This window comes from Sinocyclocheilus anshuiensis, unplaced genomic scaffold, assembly GCF_001515605.1.
Source record: "Sinocyclocheilus anshuiensis isolate Anshui unplaced genomic scaffold, SAMN03320099.WGS_v1.1 scaffold154, whole genome shotgun sequence".
In the NCBI taxonomy this organism is placed as follows: domain Eukaryota; kingdom Metazoa; phylum Chordata; class Actinopteri; order Cypriniformes; family Cyprinidae; genus Sinocyclocheilus; species Sinocyclocheilus anshuiensis.
Genome location: NW_015546101.1, coordinates 679194 through 701810, shown reverse-complemented (window position 1 = coordinate 701810; position 22617 = coordinate 679194). Strand labels below are relative to the sequence as shown.

Sequence of the window (22617 nt, the reverse complement as noted above, 5' to 3'; positions counted from 1 at the left end):
GAGCTTGCGCCTGAGTTTTGTATGGAAGCAATGGGAGTTCTCAACAGGACTGTTGAGTATATGTACAAATGGTCGCTCACATCTCCTTATCACTTTTCCAGCCCAGCTAAAGATGCTGAACCTGTTGGACGGAGAACTGATAAGGGCATGTGGATGACACATACAGCTTTGTACCCGCTGGGCACTCGGGTCAGGGTGCGTTGGTGATTGCACATTTGTGAATGTCAGTGACTTAATAACTGATAGCTGTTAATATGTTTAAATCAGTATTATTTTTAAATGTTTACTAAATCATATATGATATACTTTATTTTTTTCCAGGTACTGCTGAAGCTGCATAATTTACTCATTTCATGTCATATCTTATATATATATATATATATATATATATATATATATAACAATCATGTTTGAGTTTTGTACATCTAAATTATAGCCCCAAAGAGAATTAATTTTAATCATGTATTCATTAATGTGACCATAAATTAAATATTTTATAATAGTGATTCCAAAATGCAGGTTTTATGTACAGTATATGTCTGTGTAAACTTGACATTGTACTTTCAATCTGTTTTGGCTTTACCAAATATAGAATATTAATCGCCCCAAGTTAGAAGTAGTTTTTAGATTGAGGAAGTTTGCAAATTGGTAAAGTATTTGTTACTCTTCTTAATACAGACTTGATTATCATTTGATGACAATCATGCTTGTCACTTAATGAAAACAATATCAAAGTGTAATGTTTTAAATGTGCTTATTTACAATGAGATTTCAAACAAACTCTGTTTATGTAAGGGAATTTTAAAATGTCAAATTTTATTCCAAAATCCTGCTCATGTTGTGCTACAGCTTTTATAAAATGCTCTTTACCTTTACCATAAACTCATTTTATAGAGGGTAATGATTCATTGTCTTCATTTCATTATTCAAAAATAGGCTTTATTGAAATGTTAACCTAAATTCATATTACACAATTTTATTGTGATACATGGTAACAAATTACATAAGTACTGGCAATGAAATCTATTTTTAAAAGGTAGATTAAATGTCTAATTATGCTATGCACAATGGCTAATGGCATTACAGTATATAAAATCTCACTAATTATTTAATGCTGAAATTCACACTTCATATTGCAATTCATCTTATTGCATAGGCACTTTGTTACAGAGCCAGCCTCATCCTGCACACTGAAACACTACTTTGCTACATTCTTAAACTGTCTCTCCGTACTTTATATAAAGTAGCAGATTTAATAGTCTGCCAATTTGAAATGTACAATCTACACAGGAAATGTGACAAACTGATTTTTAAATGAAGAGAGTGATTTTCACGGGGCAAGGTCTTGTCTCAAGCCAGGCCCACCATAGAAGCACTGAGATCCCACAGTCTGCGGGCTGCAGCATCATCTCTACCCTGAGGAGCTGCCTCTTTGGGTGCACAATCACTGTAAAACCACCAAAAGAGAAATTAACCACAGCCTGAAATTATCATAATTGAACAGCAATGGTCTGAGAACACTATGTGAAAAAGTGGTGAAAACAGTTTATGTTTTCATTTTGAACTTATTAAATGACGATGACATCCATTGTAAAACAAAGATCGCTGTCACAAGTTTGTCATCAACGTGCTACAATTTGGTGGCAGTATATTATGTCATGGGAGAGGTGATACATATTTAATAATTCTAACTTTGGAAAGTTTGTGTACACCTCTCACAGGCCTTGATGAGCAAAATCTTACTATATTACATTTAACACATCTGATAGAAAAAGCTACTGACCTGTAGTAAAGGCCGCTAGTATTCTGCAGACTCTCATTCACTGTGCAGTAGATGGTGGTCTGCGCACCCTGCCAAGGGGTTTTGACAAAGAAAAAAAAGGGCAAGAACAAAAGCCTTTTCCATAGAGGCAGAGAGGGGAGAAAGTGTCGGCCCAGCTCAGTATGGATCACCCCAGGATGAAGAGCGTAAGTTGCCACTTCTGAGCCTGAATGATATAAAGGGAGAGAGTTTGAAAGCAGCGTGTTTGAGAGTGTGCATGTGTGTAGATGTGACATTGTGATGTTTCAATACTGTAAGAGTGAGAAAGTTTTCATGATAGACCTTAGTCAGGGTAGCGCCATATTTAATTTTTGACAGGAATGACAACAAGGCTGTAAGGGATAGGCTGTGAAGTACAGCGCATTCAATGGACTGTTTAACAGTATGCCAAATGTTTAGCTGATCAAACGTCTTTCAGAGAAAAAAAAACAATATATAAATAATCTATTAAACAGTTCTGAGTTTGTGAGTGATATGATCTAAGACATTTATACAGTAGTCTCATTTTTCAGACCTTACAGTCTCATTTTTATCCACGTTAAATTCAATATAGCATCTAACCTGTTTCAAGTCTATAGTTTACCTTTCAGTCTGACAGTTAGTTCCCGGGTAAACAGAACATTTGCCAGCTTGCTCTGTCGATAACTTGTGTGTGCATCATAGTTTTTCTCCAGGTTTATATCATCAAAATGAATCTTGCCTGTCCAACAGAAAATAATCTGAAATATTATAAGGAATCCAAATACTGAATGTTCCTCATAAACACTTTAAATGTGTTTACACTGTAAATGATACATATAATACATTACAATCAGAATTATGTATTTTTTACGTGTTTATGTATATTTTATGCCCTATAGTGTTTAAACACTATAACTGTCATTTTGTCAATACAGAGCATCTTGTCAGGGAACTGGATAAGGAGTACAATCACTGCTTGCAATAATTTAGAAAATTAAGTGTTTCGTTATGACTAATTCACACATAAAAACATATGGGCCTCCACACCTGTCTCATGGGCCAGGCTGGAAACATTGACAACACGGCTGGGTGCTGATTTCTTCAACAAGTCCAGAAGTAAGTTAGTAAGCAGGAAATGACCCAGGTGGTTCACACCAAACTGCATCTCAAAGCCATCTTCTGTCTTCCACTGTGGACACATCATTATCCCTGTTCACAGAAAGAAAAAAAAAATGCAAATAAATATATAAATACATATTGTTTAAATATATTTCATTTAAATAAATATATATCAACCATGTGTTAATGCGTTATAATCTGGCTGACATTCCTTACCAGCATTATTAATGAGAATATCCAGTCTCTCCTCAGTCTGCTGTACATCTTTGGCCAGAGCTCGGACAGACTGCAAGGAGGCCAGATCCAGCATCTTCACAATCACATTGCCATTTCCACTCCTCTTCCTGACCTCATCTGCTGCTCTGTTGGCTCTGCCCATGTCTCTGCAAGCCAGGATCACCCTTGCACCTGATAATGGAGGTTTATGAACTTATGACCAACCATCAAGCCTTCAACAAATACAACAGTACTACAAGGCTCTTATGCATGATCTTGGTGATGACAGACGTTTCTAACCATGAAGGTGCGTCATTAGCCTAATGACAAACTGGGCCATGTTAGTTTGGATTGATAAGTGATGGACTGCATAATTAAACCAGTTTCATCATCCCCAATGTGGATTTATCATCCTTTCGGTATAAATATGGGGGAAGTCGTGGCCTAATGGTTAGAGAGTCGGACTCGTAACCCAAAGGTTGCGGGTTCGAGTCTCGTACCGGCAGGGATTGTAGGTGGGGTGAGTGAATGTACAGTGCTCTCTTCCACCTTCAATACCACGACTGAGGTGCCCTTGAGCAAGGCACCGAACCCCCAACTGCTCCCCGGGCGCCGCAGCATAAATGGCTGCCCACTGCTCCGGGTGTGTGTTCACGGTGTGTGTGTGTTCACTGCTGTGTGTGTGCACTTTGGATGGGTTAAATGCAGAGCACTAATTCCAAGTATAGGTCACCATACTTGGCCACATGTCACGTCACTTATAATATCAATTAAGTTAGTAATATAGAGCCTCCATAAATCATCTAACCAGCCTGTTTGTGAAATGCTAGAACAGAATTTCCATCTGCATTGCTATTAGGGACATTGATGTGATGCTCATTTGGTGTCTGGATCTTCTCTCTCTTTTTTTTTTTTTTAATATTGAACATGTTATAAAACTCACTTTTGTGGAGTTTAACATCAGAAATGCCTAAGTGGTGTAACTGTCTAGAGATTGCAAAAACAAAACAAAAAAAGACACCAACAACCGTGAAGCTATTTAGTTTTTAAATAGTTTTGTTTAAACCTTTGTCCTGTAAATCAAGGTCAGTTTTTGCCATGTCATGAAAACAACAAAACAGAGTGGACCCCTTTATAGACCCTCATGCCTGTGTTTCAAGGTTGTCGTTAAGTTTTTTTGTCGTCATTAAGTCGTTTTAATATCACATACTTTTTAGTGAAAATCTGATGGACTAACCCCATAACGTGTTTTCAAACTTGATTTAAGAGGCTATGATTTTTATCATCTTGGACATCCCTATAATACATTAATATCACAAAATAGGCTTGCTACTATATATACTCCTGACATGATGCTAGTTCAACCAGTACTTTAAAATAACATCTTTAGAGCTGCATTAAAATGAACTGACCTCTCTTGGCCATGTCCACCGCTGTCTCTTTACCGATACCAGTGTTGGCTCCCGTTATCAGAACAGTTTTGCCGTCCAAGCGGGCTTTGCTGCGACAGACTCCCCCAGCCAGCCATCTCCGCAGGACAAAGAGCCCGACACCTACCGGTACAGGTGCAACATTACTCCAGCATCATTACTAGGGCTGTTCGATTCCGAGATTTTTGGAATCGAGTCCGATTCCGATTCCTGGTTCTGGAATCGATTCCTCACTGTTGTTTTCTATTATTTTTTCTTTTTTTTTTTTTAGATTGAAGGAATCTATAATCTCACCATGACTGCAGGATAAAGGTCGTAGAAAGTATCCTTCTCACAACATGAAGCTTTATTTGTAAAAAAAAAAAAAATAACGATACATAAATTGTAATTTTGTCTGCTTTGCCCGTGAAGTTAGTCATAGCCCACAGCTCAGCAGGGACATGCGGTTATCGCATGAATTGAACATGATATGAAGTGTCTAACAAGGGGCGGGGCAGTACTGAAACACCATCTCAGCTGTTCGCCAATCACAACGCACTGGGATAGCTAACCAATCACATCACATTTCGTTTTTTGGAAGGTGGGCATTTATCAAACCTGGAACTAATCGAGCCGTTTGTGGCAGACTGGGGAGAAAGGTATTGTAATAATGTAAATTATGTTAAAAAAAATGCGTTTTTCGAACCACCAAGCATGAGAGCATGTTCTAGTACACCCCCAAAACAAATTCAAGACATTGTAAAAGACATAATAGGACCCCTTTAACAATAACTGATAGAGCTCGTGGTTTATCTGTCAATCAGATGCGCTCTCGGCCACTGATCTATGCTCGGGACGTTTTCTTTTATAATTATCATTGGCTGATAGAAATGTTTTTAAAAATAGTATTTTAGATGGAAATAAGATCAAGACCCTTGATCACGTCATGATCTATTCTGTCGTGCAGCGCTCCAAATTGTGGACAAGCCAGGTCCGCCGTAAAAATTTTAACTGGTTCTAATGACTTCTAATCACTTTTAGCGAGCACGAGGGAGGCGAATGGTAATAAAAATATAAAAATTAAAATAATCTTTTATCTCTCAACTCTCTCTGAATGAGGAGTCGATTCCCCTTGATGGAATCGACTCCCAATTCCCAACGCCTCGGAATCGATTCTTTTTGGAATCGATTCCCAGCCCTAATCATTACCTCACCTCTAACCGACTCTCTTAACGTCGGTACATTTGATAAGCACAGGCAAAGGTCATCCAAGACGCACGAGGCCTATATATTAAGAGATATATCAATATTTCTCATTATAGTAAATAATACATGGTCCCCACATCTCTTAATTAATGAAGTCCCTTGACTTTCCTCTTTTCCATTTTACACGACTTGCAATAACCAGCCGTTCAAGCTTACTGGAACATGTTTGCACTGACAAAAGCTATTTCTAAACTTGAGAATAACAAGAAAAAAACACTATAATAATAAATTACATTTTTGTTCCTTGACATTTTCCACGCTTGTAAATCTCAGTTTTAAAGTGCCACGTTTACTTATTTTTCGTTGTCGTGGGAAACCACAACCGGTTTTAACTTTATGCTTTAACGTTAGCCTACCCGTAACCAGGACAACTGCGACACCTGTAGGGTGTTCTTCCACAAACTCCTTCACTGGCTTCGTGTAGTGCTGCATTATTACTCCTGGTAGATTCTCCTTCACCTGTGTAGTTACAAGCAGTCCAGCTCCTTCAGCAGCGAAATTATCTGCAGACAGTTCGCCGCCCACTAACGTTACACAGGAAAAGTGTACTACTTACTTCGGTGTAAACAGAGTGGAGTCACGTGCTCCAGTCTCGAATTTCAAAATAAAGCCCGATTGTTGACTGTAAAAACGCGGCTGTGGAATATGCAGAAACAACATTCATCAGTAGTTTCATAATAAATGTTAACTGTTAAGGGGTGTTGGCTTACAGTCCGACTTATCTGCGATAAAATAGACTTAAATTGACAGAGGTGCCCCGGCCTTTATTTTAAGACCAGGATATCATATAGAGTGGTGGGTAGAAAAAAATACACTGTCAAATTAATCAAAGTAAATATTTTCCATATGTTTGTTTTTGTCACACAGGATACGGGATTTTATGCATGAAAATATAGTCTTTATTAGAAAAAAGTCCCATATGCAATCATATTTGCGGATCCTAAAATGGTTGAAAACACGTGCCTTAGTAAGTACTGACAAAACTGTCCGTGGCACAGTGCCACTTACATTGTCTTTATAAGGTCATTGTATTTGTGTTTGGTTGTGTATTTCATGAGACTTTCTATTCAGGCGAGAGAATGAAACGTGGAAGAGCATGTGCTTGTGTACATAACCTTGTGCTACATGCCAAAGTTTAAGGATCTAGCTAATTTTTCTTTTTAGTCAATGAAAAAATAACAGAGTGATTAGAAAGGTCAACATTTTAAAGGCTGTGTGTGTGTGTGTGTGTGTGTGTGTGTGTGGAAAATCAAATATTTAGGATCACAATAAGCAAGTGTCAATTTGTTGTTGTTTGGTTATTCAACATTAAACAAATAATATTTCAGAAATCATAGCGAAAAGGTGAAAGACAAAATATAAATACGAAGATTCACTTTAAGACTTCAACTTGTAAAGTAAACTAGGCTAATAAGTGTTCAAGGATATAGGTTTTGTTAAATTGCCTTTTGTGTCCGGTTTACACTTCATGTACTGCAGTTTTTGACTCTACACTCCATAGAGCTATCAGATTATTAAAACGTTTACCAATAAAGTGTAGACCACCTAGTGCATGTACTGGAAACCGCTTTGTTTGGTCCAGTGCTTAATTTGTAAATTAAACATGGCCGAATCCAAATCAGCAGTTAAAAGGGGCCGGGACCGACCCTTGCCTTGTCCAAATACCCACACTTGTGGTCTTGGCCACTTGAGAGAGCGTGCGCGCGACAGGAAGTAAGTGCGCAAGACTGTCCCAGGTCTTAAAAATACCCTTAACGCACACTAAACCCACACTATCTCGAATACCGCTCCGGAGCGCTATTGGAGGCTTAGTGTATCCCATCATGCATCATGTTCTGGAAATAGTGAGACTTTTTACCGAGATCGCGCGAGAGGTCACGGAAACCTTTCCAATGTAAGTTAAATATTAATAATAATAATAATAATAATAAGATATTACATATAATTAGTAAAACAAAGTGCTACACATTTTATTGCTGCAAAGATTAGTATATTTATTTTTGTACAACACTTGCAACTGCTTTCTATCACTTAATTTAATTGTGTCACCTATTATAGGGACTAGCCTACTGAGCAGACATTTAGAAGTTGATTTTAAAATGCAAAGTATTGGAAATAATAATAAATCTCTGTAAACACTTGTGTTTTTACAACACTAGTGTGTCCCATCAGGTAATGAAAAGTTGTACACACACTTGTGGTCTTCATGCTCACTTGAACACTTGGGCCAAATACAGGAAATACGTCATTTAAGTAATCAAGTGGTCAAGTGCAAAGACTGCAAGTGTGTGTATTTGGACAAGGCAACTGACAATACAACTTCAGTTTTCCCGGAACATTCAATGACGTCACTAAACAGTGATGACACAACTAGCCTTTAAGAGCATCGTTCACAAGTTTCTGCATGGACCTAACTATACAGCCGAGGTTTTCAAACCCTGGGTCATAAATTGGTCGCCAGGATGATTCAATATATGTAAGTTACATTAAAAATAACAAAATTTGTTTCCATAAAAATAAAATACAATCATAATCTAAATACAAAAGGTATACATATGCGAAATATATCTGAAATAAATAAATAAACAGATATAAAACAGATGTGAGGCGCGGCGATCCGCAAACAAGTTCACGGAAAGGAAACCAGAACCGAGATGACAGAACACGCATCCTGTTTGCTTGCTTAAATACAAAAACACAAATGTTCTTTTTATTGCGAGCTGTGCAAAAATAAAAGTAAACATTTGCATTTACATTTAGTCATTTAGCAGACGCTTTTATCCAAAGCCACTTACAAATGAGGACAATGGAAGCAATCAAAATCAACTAAAGAACAATGATACGCAAGTGCTATAACAAATCTCAGCTTAACGTAGTACATGTAGCAAGGTATTTTTTTAATTATATAGACCTTATAAATAAAAAGAAAACACATAGAATAGAAAGTGTTAGAGGCCTTTACTCCATAGAGCTATCAGATTATTAAAACGTTTACCAATAAAGTGTAGACCACCTAGTGCATGTACTGGAAACCGCTTTGTTTGGTCCAGTGCTTAATTTGTAAATTAAACATGGCCGAATCCAAATCAGCAGTTAAAAGGGGCCGGGACCGACCCTTGCCTTGTCCAAATACCCACACTTGTGGTCTTGGCCACTTGAGAGAGCGTGCGCGCGACAGGAAGTAAGTGCGCAAGACTGTCCCAGGTCTTAAAAATACCCTTAACGCACACTAAACCCACACTATCTCGAATACCGCTCCGGAGCGCTATTGGAGGCTTAGTGTATCCCATCATGCATCATGTTCTGGAAATAGTGAGACTTTTTACCGAGATCGCGCGAGAGGTCACGGAAACCTTTCCAATGTAAGTTAAATATTAATAATAATAATAATAATAATAAGATATTACATATAATTAGTAAAACAAAGTGCTACACATTTTATTGCTGCAAAGATTAGTATATTTATTTTTGTACAACACTTGCAACTGCTTTCTATCACTTAATTTAATTGTGTCACCTATTATAGGGACTAGCCTACTGAGCAGACATTTAGAAGTTGATTTTAAAATGCAAAGTATTGGAAATAATAATAAATCTCTGTAAACACTTGTGTTTTTACAACACTAGTGTGTCCCATCAGGTAATGAAAAGTTGTACACACACTTGTGGTCTTCATGCTCACTTGAACACTTGGGCCAAATACAGGAAATACGTCATTTAAGTAATCAAGTGGTCAAGTGCAAAGACTGCAAGTGTGTGTATTTGGACAAGGCAACTGACAATACAACTTCAGTTTTCCCGGAACATTCAATGACGTCACTAAACAGTGATGACACAACTAGCCTTTAAGAGCATCGTTCACAAGTTTCTGCATGGACCTAACTATACAGCCGAGGTTTTCAAACCCTGGGTCATAAATTGGTCGCCAGGATGATTCAATATATGTAAGTTACATTAAAAATAACAAAATTTGTTTCCATAAAAATAAAATACAATCATAATCTAAATACAAAAGGTATACATATGCGAAATATATCTGAAATAAATAAATAAACAGATATAAAACAGATGTGAGGCGCGGCGATCCGCAAACAAGTTCACGGAAAGGAAACCAGAACCGAGATGACAGAACACGCATCCTGTTTGCTTGCTTAAATACAAAAACACAAATGTTCTTTTTATTGCGAGCTGTGCAAAAATAAAAGTAAACATTTGCATTTACATTTAGTCATTTAGCAGACGCTTTTATCCAAAGCCACTTACAAATGAGGACAATGGAAGCAATCAAAATCAACTAAAGAACAATGATACGCAAGTGCTATAACAAATCTCAGCTTAACGTAGTACATGTAGCAAGGTATTTTTTTAATTATATAGACCTTATAAATAAAAAGAAAACACATAGAATAGAAAGTGTTAGAGGCCTTTTTTGCTTTTGTTAATTGTATAATAAATAAAAAGAAAATAAATATATAGAATACAAAAAGAATAGAGAAGCTAGTGTTAGTTTTTTTTTTTTACACTTTGCTGGTTGTTTGATCGCGCCGGCGCCTCGCACCCTAACCCTCCCTCCCCTCCCTCCCAAAAATCCAAAATCTGACATTTTCCAGAACAGGATCCGGTAGAATCCGGCTCAAATTAAGCACTGGTTTGGTCCTTTTTTTTTTTTAATTTTTATTGCAAACAATTCAGAGATGACATTAATGAAATACAACTTTGCATACATTACACATAATGTATCAACAGTACATCCAATGTCATCTGAACATATGGAGCACTGGTTTGGTCCTACGTATTAGAGTGGGGGAACTATGACGTCGCTTTGTAGGCGGATCGTCTGTTAGCATCGCACTGGTTCTCTCAACAAAAAGCCTATAGGATTTTTCCATAGGCTTTTGGATTATCGAAAAAAATAAGCTCTGTGTTCAACCATAGTTCATGAAACTTACACGTTTTGTCCATCAAGATAACCTTCACAAAATAATATAACTTTGATGAATTTTGAAGCCTAAATAAAAGCGCCAGAACTTAAAAGCTAAACGTAGGCTATAAACGAACTACAGCACCACGGTCGCTCGCCGTCAGCGTCACCACCACCACCTGCTTGCTGCTTCCGACAACTTTTTCAAACTTATTTTTAACGTGTTCAGTATGAAGACATATGAAAGCACGTATTCCGTACATGTTGAAATAAGGTGCATTAAAAGTCAATAAATCCTTGATTAATATGAATATTTTAATTAAAAACTTGTCTCCACCTACTATTCAATTACATTTTAGTGCATTTAATCTATTAAATAACAGCAGAGTGGGCGCGTTGTTTGGATATGGTAAAATTAAACGTATTTTAGTGAATAAAGTACCACATTTCAGCTTTGTTAGGGTGGGTACACAAAATGTTATTGCTTCTAGGAAATCCTCATATGCTTTCTAACAGCTTCATGTGGCCGTAAACATTTAATTTTAACGTGGCTTTAAGCACTATGCATCGTTAAAGTTTCACTTTCACCGTGACTAAGCCGGTAAATGTGGTGTTTACATGGAATAATCGTAATATGAGTTTACCTTGTGGTACAAACCCAGAGTCTCCGCATCAGCGGGGAAGCGATAAAACGAGCATCTTTCATCCGAAGACTTGTGTTGCATTTCGGGGCAAAGCAAAAAAACATCGTCGACCAACAATACAGAATGCAGGGAAACTATTAATTGGTTATTCTTCAATTAATTGTATGACAAATTATACTACGACTGGAAAATACTGTAAACTGATCAACTGTTCAGCGTGATGACGTTGAATGTCTCCGACAGCGCCTGTAGTCCCATTTAGCAACTTGTTAGCAACCGTCTTTTTTAAGAAACGTAACAGTGTAAAAAAAATCACGAGTGGGGTGTAACTGGTGTGTTTTATGTCATAGAATAAAACGTGAAAGTATCTTGAGCCTGTGTGAACCACGGACCTTATTTAAGGGATTTAACCAAAATCCCATTCAATAAACCCATTGACTCTGGGACGATGGAACCGGAAGTGCTAAAATGCTAACCATCGTGCACTGCCATCTACTGGTAACTGTCTACAGTGCACGGACACCTCAGCAAGGAACATGAATATAATTAGTGCAATACCTTATAACACGTGCAATATATTACAAGACGCTACTTTTGGTATTATTTCGCATGATCGGATCATCATTCTTAATTAAAAAACCTGTCTGTTGCCTCTGGATTAATCCTTGACTTGTAATTTCGGAAATAATCTTTATTTTGAAAAGGGGCAAATAACCCGGAAGTATCCTGTCCTCCTGCCACGTCAGTGGTGTTTAGCTTGAAGCTGTCAAATCAGCGGTAGCTCAACGGAGGAGACTTTCTGTGAATTTTAAATAATAATTTCAGTTTTTTTCCAAATAAGCACCATGAGATACCCTTTTATTTTAATTTTGGCTGTGTATATAGCCTTTGCAAATGCCACCGAATTAACTTTTGAATTGCCCGATAACGAGAAACAATGCTTTTACGAGGACCTAGAGCAAGGAGCAAAGTTTGATGTAGACTTTCAGGTAATTGTGCCGACAGCTGCTTTTAACAAAACTTGCTTGTGAATTATTTATTTATTTTATTTATTTTTTTGCAGTGTTGGTGGATTATTTATCTTTTGCTTTCCAAGTTGTTGAATATTTTCCAGTTGTATGGAGCACAAACAGATATCACCATGGTTTTCTTGCTTAAGAACCTGTTAAACCTTGTTCAACACTGATAAAACATTGTTAAACAATTGAAAATACCATGTATGCCGTATTCCTAATATCAGTACTTTTCTTTCCATACAGGTTATTGCTGGAGGAAACTATGATGTTGACTGTTTTGTGACAGATCCACTGAATAATCTGCTGTATCAAGAACGAAAAAAGCAATATGACAGCTTTTCCTATACAACAACCATGAAGGGAGTGTACAAGGTCTGCTTTAGCAATGAGTTCTCAACCTTCTCTCACAAAACTGTTTATCTGGACTTCAGAACTGGAGAGGATGACAGATTAATGCCTTACATGAACAGAGCAACAGCTCTCACACAGGTGAGAAACACAAACAGCATGCAATCATACATAGCATGCACTGTGCATATATGCATTTGATGTGAACCTCTGAATAAATCATGCAGATGGAGTCAGCCTGCCTGTCTATCCATGAGATCCTGAAAGTGGTTTCAGACTCTCAGACTTGGTATCGTCTTCGGGAGGCTCAGGACCGTATCAGGGCTGAAGACCTGAGTGAACGTGTGCACTTTTGGTCCATTGGGGAGACCATCATCCTGTTTGTGGTCTGTATTGGCCAGGTGCTTATGCTTAAGAGTTTCTTCAATGAGAAGAAAGCCAATGTTGCCACCAGCACATAGACCTAGGTTTCTAGTCTGCCATCTTCTCTCCATTAATCAGCTGATTAATCAGTCTGATCCCCTTAAAACAAGCTTGACTGATGCCTACAACCAACCAAAAATTACCTCTGTTAAACAAAATGCCTTAATTATAGAGTAATGCACTAAAATGCTATGCAGAGTTCAATATCTTGTGTAGTATATTCAAATTGGCCTCTATGTACATTACTCACAATTGCAGTAATGGAAATTGACCTGCTGCACCATTATTCTGCCAACTCTTAATGTTTTTTGTTTGTACTAATGGTGTTTTGTGAAATTTCTACTTTGTCCACTTTAAATATGTGCGCTTTAAATGCATATGTCTTAACATACACTTTATTTAGAAAAGGAAGAATAGTTTTGGTGGTTTGTGTTTTAGTAATTATGACAATATAATAATGAATGACTGTATTGAACCTCTGTTTTTCTATTTAGCAAAGCCCTTCTTTGTTTATCCCACATTCAAAAGGGAAAAATCCATGGTGAATAATTTATGTATGTAGATATATCTGGCAAAAAATGAAATGGTTATTTAAAAATGTATAATTTTCTTCTTAATTATAAATCCTGTCACACCGTTACTGTTTTTTTCTCAACTCTTAAGTTACTTTGAGGATATGGAACAAGGGCTTGCACATATTTTTTTGAACTATTTTAACGGAAACATCTACTTACTGTGCAATTCAAAAGCTGTTTTATAGGCACATTACATGTTCTTCGGATATTTGTTACAACCATATCTTATTTTGTATACCTCAGCACAGGAAGTTGAATTGACTTGTGACATTTATTGATTTATTGTGTAATTAATACCATAAATTGAGTTGTTTATACTCCTACCTTGTGTTAATTGACTAATTAAAAAACAAAGTTTCGAATTGATTTTATGAGTCTTCATAATATCATAATCACAGACATAGGCCTATCAAAGCGATGGATAAGAAGATGCCAACTTGATGCCAAGTAGAGCAGCGTTTGCAATTGAAATAAGCCTTTCACCAACATGGAATACTATTATATATTTATTATATATTTATTTAAGCCGGTGATTTTGAGAAATATTTTGAGACATCATTCATTCCGGAGGGGGGAAAAAATGTATCGGAAAATTATATAATAATAATAAGTTTTAATCAGAAAATACCTCTTTTGCACAAGACCCTCATAACTGTTGACACTAACAATGTAAATGTAAAATAAACTTTAATTCTCTTTTATTTTCTCAACGTTGTGTGCTATCATAGTGTTCTTTCTCAGATTTTTAATAAGTGCTAATGATTCTCCAGAAAACAAATCTATCTCCATCTAAACAGTTATGTACATCGACTCTCACTGCCTTCCAGTTTATGAATACATTCCGCCTCAGCCCTCCCCAGAAATAATGCATGAATATGGATGGGCTGTTGTGCCTGAGTCTATTCAGTGCATTGGACTACCTCCAACGTTGGCATAAAACCACCAACGGCAGAGGAGACCACACCGTCCAGTCCAAAGGATAATGATGGGGAGCAATGACTCAAAAGGGCTTCTGAACACCGAAAAGGGTCTGTCTGGCATGTCTGCAGTGAGTGACATGTTGCGCTCGTCCTAAACGCTCGTGAGTCTGTACTGACTGGCCAAAATGTTGAGCCGACTGATGAGTGGCAGCGAGCGGAGTCTTGACAGGGAATTCAGCTGTACGGTGCGACTGCTGGACGACTCGGAATACACTTGTACGGTTCAGGTCAGTATTAACATGTTTTCATCATCACAAGCGGGTGATCCCCGGACACACGTGTCTTAATGCTCGCGCTGCTGATGCTGCGCATTCAGACGGGAAAATCCGCGAGCATTTGTCCGAATCTGGACACTACACAAGACAAGAGCTGCAATGCGTAATGGCTAATTAACGTGTCACGAAATTTCCTTTGGCTTACGTGATGAGTGAATCAGCGCTAGGTTTGGTGACCCGTCTGTTGCCTTTAGAGAGCAGCGGGTCACCTGTCACGTAGAGCCTGCCGCCAGCCCGAGAGACCAGAGTCACATTCAGTGGGAAGAGACACTATAGTGGAAAGGTTTCATACATTAAATTGCCTCTCGGGGCGAAATATCCACGATAACAACTGCTGAAAGATTGTAGTAGCCTACGTGCCATACTGTAATGGTGATACAGTAGCTGTTGTGCTTCTTATTTGGCCACACATTGATACTACTACAAGCCACATCATTGTGCAATTCAAAAGCTATGTTCCTAGACACATTCCCACACTCTTTCTTTATGCATTCAGAGACGATTTGTTTCTGTTTGCCTAATGCAGCCCAAAAGCCTGTTAATTAGAAAGTCATAAATGACTTGTATTGAACTGCATGATTATGCATTATTGCATCATTATATTATATTTGAACAATTAAAAGAAAGGTTTAGGACATAGCAAAATCATTGGCTGAGTTGCCAAAATGAACAGTGGTTCCATTTTTTTCTTTTCTTTTTTGTCCACACAGTGGAGCTTGAACAGCAAGAGCAATGAAAATGTCTCAGGTGCTATTTCAGTGTTAGGCATGTTTTTATTAATGAGCTCCCTCCATGGGCCAAATATTCACAGATGTTCAGGATCAGCAATAGCTGCTGAAAAAATTGCAGAAGCCTATATGCAATACTGTGGTGTTAAAGCAGTAGCTGCTCTGGCTATAAAAGTTAAAATCTATCAGATCTTCAGTTAATGTGGATATTTCATTTGAACTGAGAGCACAAATTACACAATTGACTTGCATTTTGGGCTAAATATTAAACAAATTAAGTTGATTACTTGTAAATAACAGGAACAGTCTTTCTAGTACAACTTCCTTGCATCTTTACAACATACATATAATACAAGGGTAGATTGTAGCAGTTATTATTTGTGTATAATTGACCATGTTCACAAAAAAAAAAAAAGGTACTGGTAATATTCTGCTTGGACACTATCCATTAATTCATGGACATTTCCTTTAACCCGAAACCACAACACAGTGTAATGTGTAATTCAGATTACTGGTAAAACACCTATGAACAATCAATATAGAAAATTCCTTCATATTAACAGTATATTGGGCCATATTTTTATGGACTGAAGAGTGTATTAAGTATATATAATATAGGGAAATATCAGTAGGGTCATGTATATGAAACAGCATTTTGGTGTAACAGTTTATCATGGTTACATCAGCGAGTTACTGGATTTTGTGAGGATATTCAGAGTTTAGTTGGCAAATTCTTGGCAACTGGAAAAAAAATATACCAGCATTTTCAAAGACAAAAAGTTCACTGGTTTGAAATTTCGTAAGTGTGCTGTGTATAAGTTATTTCCACATGGGCTTTCACCACATGAAGCATTGACTCTCAGAACAGTGCATTTGCTGATGGTCTTCATTCATGGCACTAGTTGTGTGAGGTCATGTCTGTCGTGTGTCTGGGAATATCAACCTTAGATTGTGACATTCCTTTGTCCTTGGAATGCTGTGTGATGCTGTGGTCTCCATGGCAACAGGCTGATTCCATCATTGGTTCCCAGCTGCTCCTGCTCTCGTCAGATAGGATATGAGCACACGTGTGCACACGCACATACCCGTCTATAAAACAGGATTCATTCAAACATGGCGGGTGTATATTGCAAAGAGAGATAGTCTTCTCCTGTCCTTTCCTTTCTGTGTCCCACTTGGGATCGTCCTCTGTAATTGATTGATCAGGACAGTTGAGTTTGGTTAGTGATGAAATGCTTATTAGTGAAATATGGCCTCTCTGTTTTGAGAGACTGCTGACAGTGTTTGGCTCCTGGCAGTCACACATCTAGAGACCAGATATCTGAGACACTCACACATATACCTTCATTAGAGCACTCACCTTTGTGTAGGTCAGCGATTGCCTCTCAGGTAGATTTCACTGCTTAATGTTTGGCCACACATAATACATGCCTGTCAAACAAAAGATGCCAACTATTCAGATAATCAAATTTTATATAACCCTCATCAATTTTTCCACTGTAACATTGTTGACTTATCCTATCTGGGCTGCATTGTTCTAATTAGCATTTCAGAATCATAATTAACTTGATAAGAATGTAGCAGTTGTTGAAGGCATGTCCTCAAGGAAGGCACATCTTACTTGGTTTGCAGTGGCTCCTTTTCCTTCATATCTCACAGCTGCATGCATGATGATTTGCAGTTGTTCTCACGGGGATGGCTTCTTCTTTTTCTATCATCTTTAATCAAGTCCTTTGTAGAATGAAAACAATGGTATTATATTTTTCTCTTATTTTTCTCCCAGATGGTGTTGTATTTCACGGGGAAAAAGCTGTGATGTAATGAGGCTTGTGCCACACTAAAGATTGTGCTGTACACAATCTGTGCATTTATGAGTGATTGGAGATAGGGTTATTTATTGCAGGGCTTGTATCATTCTTTATCTCTCACTTCTGAATTGAAAAGAATCCTTAACTCTCGCCTATCAAGGACAAGCCAGATATCAGCAGACCCTCATTCGCATTCACAACACAAAAGCAGACAGTTATCAATAAAGTACACAACTCCTCTTAGAACCTGGATATTTATTTTCCAAAGTATATATTAAGCATATACAATGTTTCAGGAGGGCCAGGTAATTTTAAGCTAATATCTATTCCAGTCCAATGAGACTGCCAGTACAGCATGAACAACAACTTAGTGCCATTCCCAATAAATAAATAAATAAATATATATATAAATAAATATAAATTATTATTGTGCTGAAGAGTAGTAATTTAAATGGAAGGCTATTATAAACTCAATTTGTAAAATGACCGTGGGGTATGGCTAGTTCCTCTGCCTCATCGAATCAAACTCCTCAGTCAGTCATTCTAAATCAACACGACCTTAAACAATAGAAAGAATGAGAGAAAAAGGTGTGACAAAATTAATTCTGTTCATGATAAAATATATAAAATCATTGCATGTATGTTATAGAGGCATGATATCATAATGTGCAGAATATATCAAAAGATTAAAAAAGTCTCTTCTCCTTTTATTTTTTTTTATTTTGGTTTATCTAAAAGTATTCAATGCAAATTCCTGTAGCTCAAACTGTAGAGGATAGCACTAGCAACACCAAGGTCATGGGTTCAATTCCCAGGAAATACACGAACTGATCAATTGTATAACTAAAATCTGTCAAATACATAAATGTGGATTAAATTCAGCTATTTATAATACTACATGTCTTGCATGGTTACAATATAAAGACAAGCCAGCATGAAGTCATGCAAATTTAAATCTCTTTGACTGTCAGACAATGTAAAGGTATTGTTCGCGTGCCTAATTTCATTTTTCAAGTCCTCTTCTCACACTCCCTGCAGCAGTGACAGTGCATGTCTTTCCGACTTTGTTCCTGTCTTGAGCTAATGTTACAAGACAAAGACAAACCAAGAAGTAGATAATCTGGGTCTCTTGTCCCCCACAATTTAGTGTGCTTGCCAGTACGGTGAAATGTGAAAGGATGACTTTATAGCTCATATAACTTTAAAGGTTTTTTTTTTTTAATGTGATAAAAAATCCTCACTGGTTTGCTTAGGTCCTCTCAGCTGAATATCAAATTGTTGGCACTATTTTGCTCCTGCTCAAATGCTGCCTGTAAGATGATCTTCAATATGCAACTAACAGATAAGATGATTAGATAAACTAGGGGTGAATTTATACTTTGATGGAAAATTCGATTAAATACAACAGGATGTAAGTCATTCTGTGAAAACATACTGAAATAAATGAACTTTTCCACGACATTCTAATTTACTGAGATGCACCTGTACTGTAGAAGTTGCTTACAGCCTAATCAAAGGATTTTACTTCAAAGCAATGAAATCTTTGTTTGTGTGAATAGTTTAATTTTAATTTAATTTTTAATTTTTTTTGTATTTGAAGAGGTGAGTTTTTGTTCATGTTGTACTGGCCATGAGGACTGTTACCAATGCCATTGTAGAAATACTTGTCCCACCTGAGATGTCCTGCTTCCTGTAAAATAAAATATTTTATTCAAACTACTGATATGACTGAATTCATCCCATATAGGTGTACATGTTTTGAAATACTGTACATTTTTTCAATTTACCATAATTTATTTACCTTTGTATCAGTCCAAACCATTTCTGCTGTGGAAAAAAAAGAGACAAGTTTAAAAGAATGATGTTGCTCTTTTTCATCAAATAAATGTATATAGTGACTACAGGCTATTAAAGGAATAGTTCACCCAAAAATGAAAAATTCTGTAATCATTTACTCACCCTCAAATTGCTCCAAATCTGTAAGATTTTCTCTTTTTTTTCTGCCTAAAAAAAAAAAAAAAAAAAGATTCTCATACAGGTTTGGAACAACTTGTGAGTAAATGATGACAGAATTTTGATTTTGGGGTGAACTATCCCTTTAAACACCAAAAATGTAATAGACTTTAAAGGACTAAACAGACTTCTGCTTAAGGTTACTATGTGGGTGAATTGGAACTGATCTCTCATTTTATACTAACCTGCTGCATTCTGGGAAATTAGGGGAATATGTTTCGGAGTAAATCTTGGCCATATGGCATAATTCCAAGATTTTGATACATGGTCCAGTGCAGCAGTCTAAATCATGATGTGGAAGGTTTGGGGTTTTGCATATGAAGTATTTAACATATAAAGTGTGTATGAGAGCAAGAGAGAGGGAAAGATTTCATTAAGAATATAGTCATCTCCTTACACTACTGTATTTAGTTGTCAGGCAGAGGAGAGCAAGCAATAACCAGACACTGCTTTTTACCAAGAGAACCACATGAACCATTTATAGACCTCTCTCGTTCTCTCTCTCTCACGCACACACACACACACACACACACGTAAATATACAAATTACACCTTTACATCTCACTAGATTTCCTGTCTCATGACTTATAATTTATTAATATTGTTTGTGATGCTGATATGGAGCTGATTTGAATATTTAAAAAGAGTGAATAGAGATCTGAGAACAAACTGAGATGACTAGTGTCAGACATTGCTTGTAGTTTCTGACATGAACTCTGCCGCCCTTCCAATCATAAGCACACTTATAAAAAATAAACAAAATACTTGTCTTATTTTCCTGTTGCTGTGTATAAAATCTCCAGGTGTTTTTCACACCACCACCACGAGTCGTACTTGCATGTGCTGAACCGGGCAAACACTCTACATTAGTACTTATGATGTCTGATAAGCCAGTCTGCTAGTAACACATCTGTCTGTTTAGAATCCTGAAAGCTGCTGTTGTGACCCTGATCCTTCACTTTCCTGAACTGCTTTTTGCAGATAATAATTATTTCAAAATCTGAATGTCCTCTATCACACAGCTCTAAAGCTTTCTAAGATGCCCTCAAAGTGCTGTGTGAATGTTAATATTTGATTGAGCTCTGATGTCTCCAGAGAGATTCTGAAATATTAAGCTCTCTCTGGAGCCAGAGACATTATGCTGGAACTTAAGCAGAAGTCAGACCACATGCTCACACCCTCTCTCTTTAAATGTCCTCTGACTGCCGCTGTAATTAATTATTGCCACCACCTGGGCTGGATGTATAAAACTGTTCAGCACTGTAACAAAATACCTCATTCAGCAATGATGTTTAGAGAGATGCATTCCACTAACAGCAAGACTGCGATCAGTGTGATCCATCAGTGTGATCCATCCGAGGCAAATTATAATATATAATATAATTATAATATATAATATATATAATAAAAATATATTTATATATATATTAACTTAAACAATGCCCAACTGGTACTAAGGGGCCCAAAGTGTGCCAAGACAAATGTGGCAAACAGTGAGTGAGTGAAGTGACGTGTGGCGACCCATACTCGGAATTTGTGCTCTGCATTTAACCCATCTAAGTGCAAACACACAGTAGTGAACACACACCCGGAGCAGTGGGCAGCCATATTGCTGCGGCGCCTGGGGAGCAGTTAGGGTTTGGTGCCTTGCTCAAGGGTCTCACCTCAGTCGTGGAATTGAGGGTGGAAGAGAGCGCTGGTTATTCACTTCCCCCTCCGACAAATACTGCCAGACCTGAGACTTGCAACCTTCGGGTTACAAGTCCGACTCTCTAACCATTAGGCCACGACTTCCCCATGCATAGGTGCACAGTGCATAGGTATGCAAATTAGAATGCACCTTATTTCCCTACTTTGTATCTATTCCATCTATTCAGCTTTCATTTTTCATAATAGTGCATCATCAAACCTGCTTGTGGTTAAGACCAAGGGTTTTCAAACTTTAGGGGGCCTAAAGTGGGTGCTAGGGGATCAATGAAAAAATTCTGAGAAAAAGGTACAAAATTAAAATATGAAAATAAATATAAATAATTAATACCAGATACTTATAAAGTACTATAATAGATATATTAATATTTAAGAATTTGACATTTCTGTTTTATTCTCCTTAGTCTGTAATCATTTGATTAATGACAGTTACTTTATTATATTTTATTTTTCTCTTCAGATTTATACATATTACAGCACACTAAAAAAGATACAGTGTCAATAAAGTACATTGCACACATTTCTAACATTCTTTTTTACTGTATAAATGAGTCTTGAATATATGAATATATATACACTGTAAAAATGATTTGTTGGTTTAACTTAAAAAAGTAAGTAACCTGGTTGCCTTAAAATTTTGAGTTCATTAAAAACTAAGAATTTCAGTTATTGCAAAGATATTGATTTTGTTCTTTCAACTAATATTCTGTTCTAAGAATTAAAGATTGTTTTGACAATGACAAAAGATTTTTGTTAACTAATTATCCTGGCATAACAGAGAGCACAAATAACCCATAATTTAAACAACATTTAACATAAATTATTAAAACATTCACATTATAACACTGCACTGTCTGAATATATATAAGAGGGGTACCTGCCAGTAGCCTTTGGTGAGGTCCAACGTCGAGATATACCGGGCCCTTCCCAGACGGTCCAACAGTTCATCCAACCGAGGCATGGGGTATCCGTCGAACTCGGATACCTCATTGAGGCGACGGAAGTCGTTGCTCTAGTCCCAACCCACTTCTTCAGAAGGTTGATGTGGTAGAGCTGCTCAGCTCTCCTCCTTCCTGGCTGACCCACACGGTAAGTCACCGGCCCAATCTTTTCCAGCACCGTATAGGGACCCTGCCAGGTGGCCAGGAACTTGCACGCAGCGTTGGGGACTAGGACCATGACTCGGTCTCCGGGCTGGAACTCCCGTGGTTGGGCTGCCCGGTTATAGTGGCGCTGTTGGGCCTGCTGCGTCTTCGTCAGGTGTTCCCGGACTAATGGCATGACCCGGTCGATCATTTCCCTCATCTGTTTCACATGCTCGATGACAGAGCGATGGGCTGCCGGCTGTTGCTCCCAGGCTTCCTTCGCCACATCCAGGAGGCCGCA

At 37.4% G+C, this 22617-nt stretch overlaps 3 protein-coding genes across 3 annotated transcripts in view; 2 read left to right on the top strand and 1 right to left on the bottom strand.

Annotated features, from left to right (window-relative positions):
• Nucleotides 1–462: 462 nt before the first annotated feature.
• On the bottom strand, nucleotides 463–6364 carry LOC107700424 (retinol dehydrogenase 11-like). Its single transcript, XM_016502058.1, has 7 exons — nucleotides 6150–6364; nucleotides 4531–4671; nucleotides 3119–3310; nucleotides 2831–2992; nucleotides 2406–2522; nucleotides 1784–1988; nucleotides 463–1447 (listed from the first exon to the last, which is right to left on the bottom strand). The coding sequence occupies exons 1-7, from the start codon at nucleotides 6223–6225 to the stop codon at nucleotides 1351–1353; spliced, it is 990 nt and encodes a 329-aa protein (XP_016357544.1). The 5' UTR covers nucleotides 6226–6364; the 3' UTR covers nucleotides 463–1350.
• Nucleotides 6365–12069: 5705 nt separating this feature from the next.
• Nucleotides 12070–14037, top strand: tmed3 (transmembrane p24 trafficking protein 3). Its single transcript, XM_016502021.1, has 3 exons — nucleotides 12070–12347; nucleotides 12618–12863; nucleotides 12950–14037. The coding sequence occupies exons 1-3, from the start codon at nucleotides 12204–12206 to the stop codon at nucleotides 13181–13183; spliced, it is 624 nt and encodes a 207-aa protein (XP_016357507.1). The 5' UTR covers nucleotides 12070–12203; the 3' UTR covers nucleotides 13184–14037.
• Nucleotides 14038–14654: 617 nt separating this feature from the next.
• LOC107700423 (FERM domain-containing protein 5-like) overlaps nucleotides 14655–22617 on the top strand; it is a 29759-nt gene continuing 21796 nt past the window's right edge. The window contains exon 1 of the mRNA XM_016502057.1: nucleotides 14655–14927. Coding sequence (XP_016357543.1) covers nucleotides 14826–14927 — 102 coding nt within the window. The 5' untranslated portion in view covers nucleotides 14655–14825. The remainder of the gene's footprint in view (nucleotides 14928–22617) is intronic.

Bases quoted from the DNA above. Each gene is read 5' to 3' on its own strand.
- tmed3 (XM_016502021.1), top strand. From the start codon at position 12,204: ATGAGATACCCTTTTATTTTAATTTTGGCTGTGTATATAGCCTTTGCA. The intron at 12,348-12,617 runs GTAATTGTGCCG...CTTTCCATACAG, and splicing joins AGTTTGATGTAGACTTTCAG to GTTATTGCTGGAGGAAACTA. The intron at 12,864-12,949 runs GTGAGAAACACA...TAAATCATGCAG, and splicing joins GAGCAACAGCTCTCACACAG to ATGGAGTCAGCCTGCCTGTC.
- LOC107700424 (XM_016502058.1), bottom strand. From the start codon at position 6,225: ATGCAGCACTACACGAAGCCAGTGAAGGAGTTTGTGGAAGAACACCCT. The intron at 2,993-3,118 runs GTAAGGAATGTC...TTCTGTGAACAG, and splicing joins TATTCTCATTAATAATGCTG to GGATAATGATGTGTCCACAG. The intron at 1,989-2,405 runs GTAAACTATAGA...TATATCATTCAG, and splicing joins ACTAACTGTCAGACTGAAAG to GCTCAGAAGTGGCAACTTAC.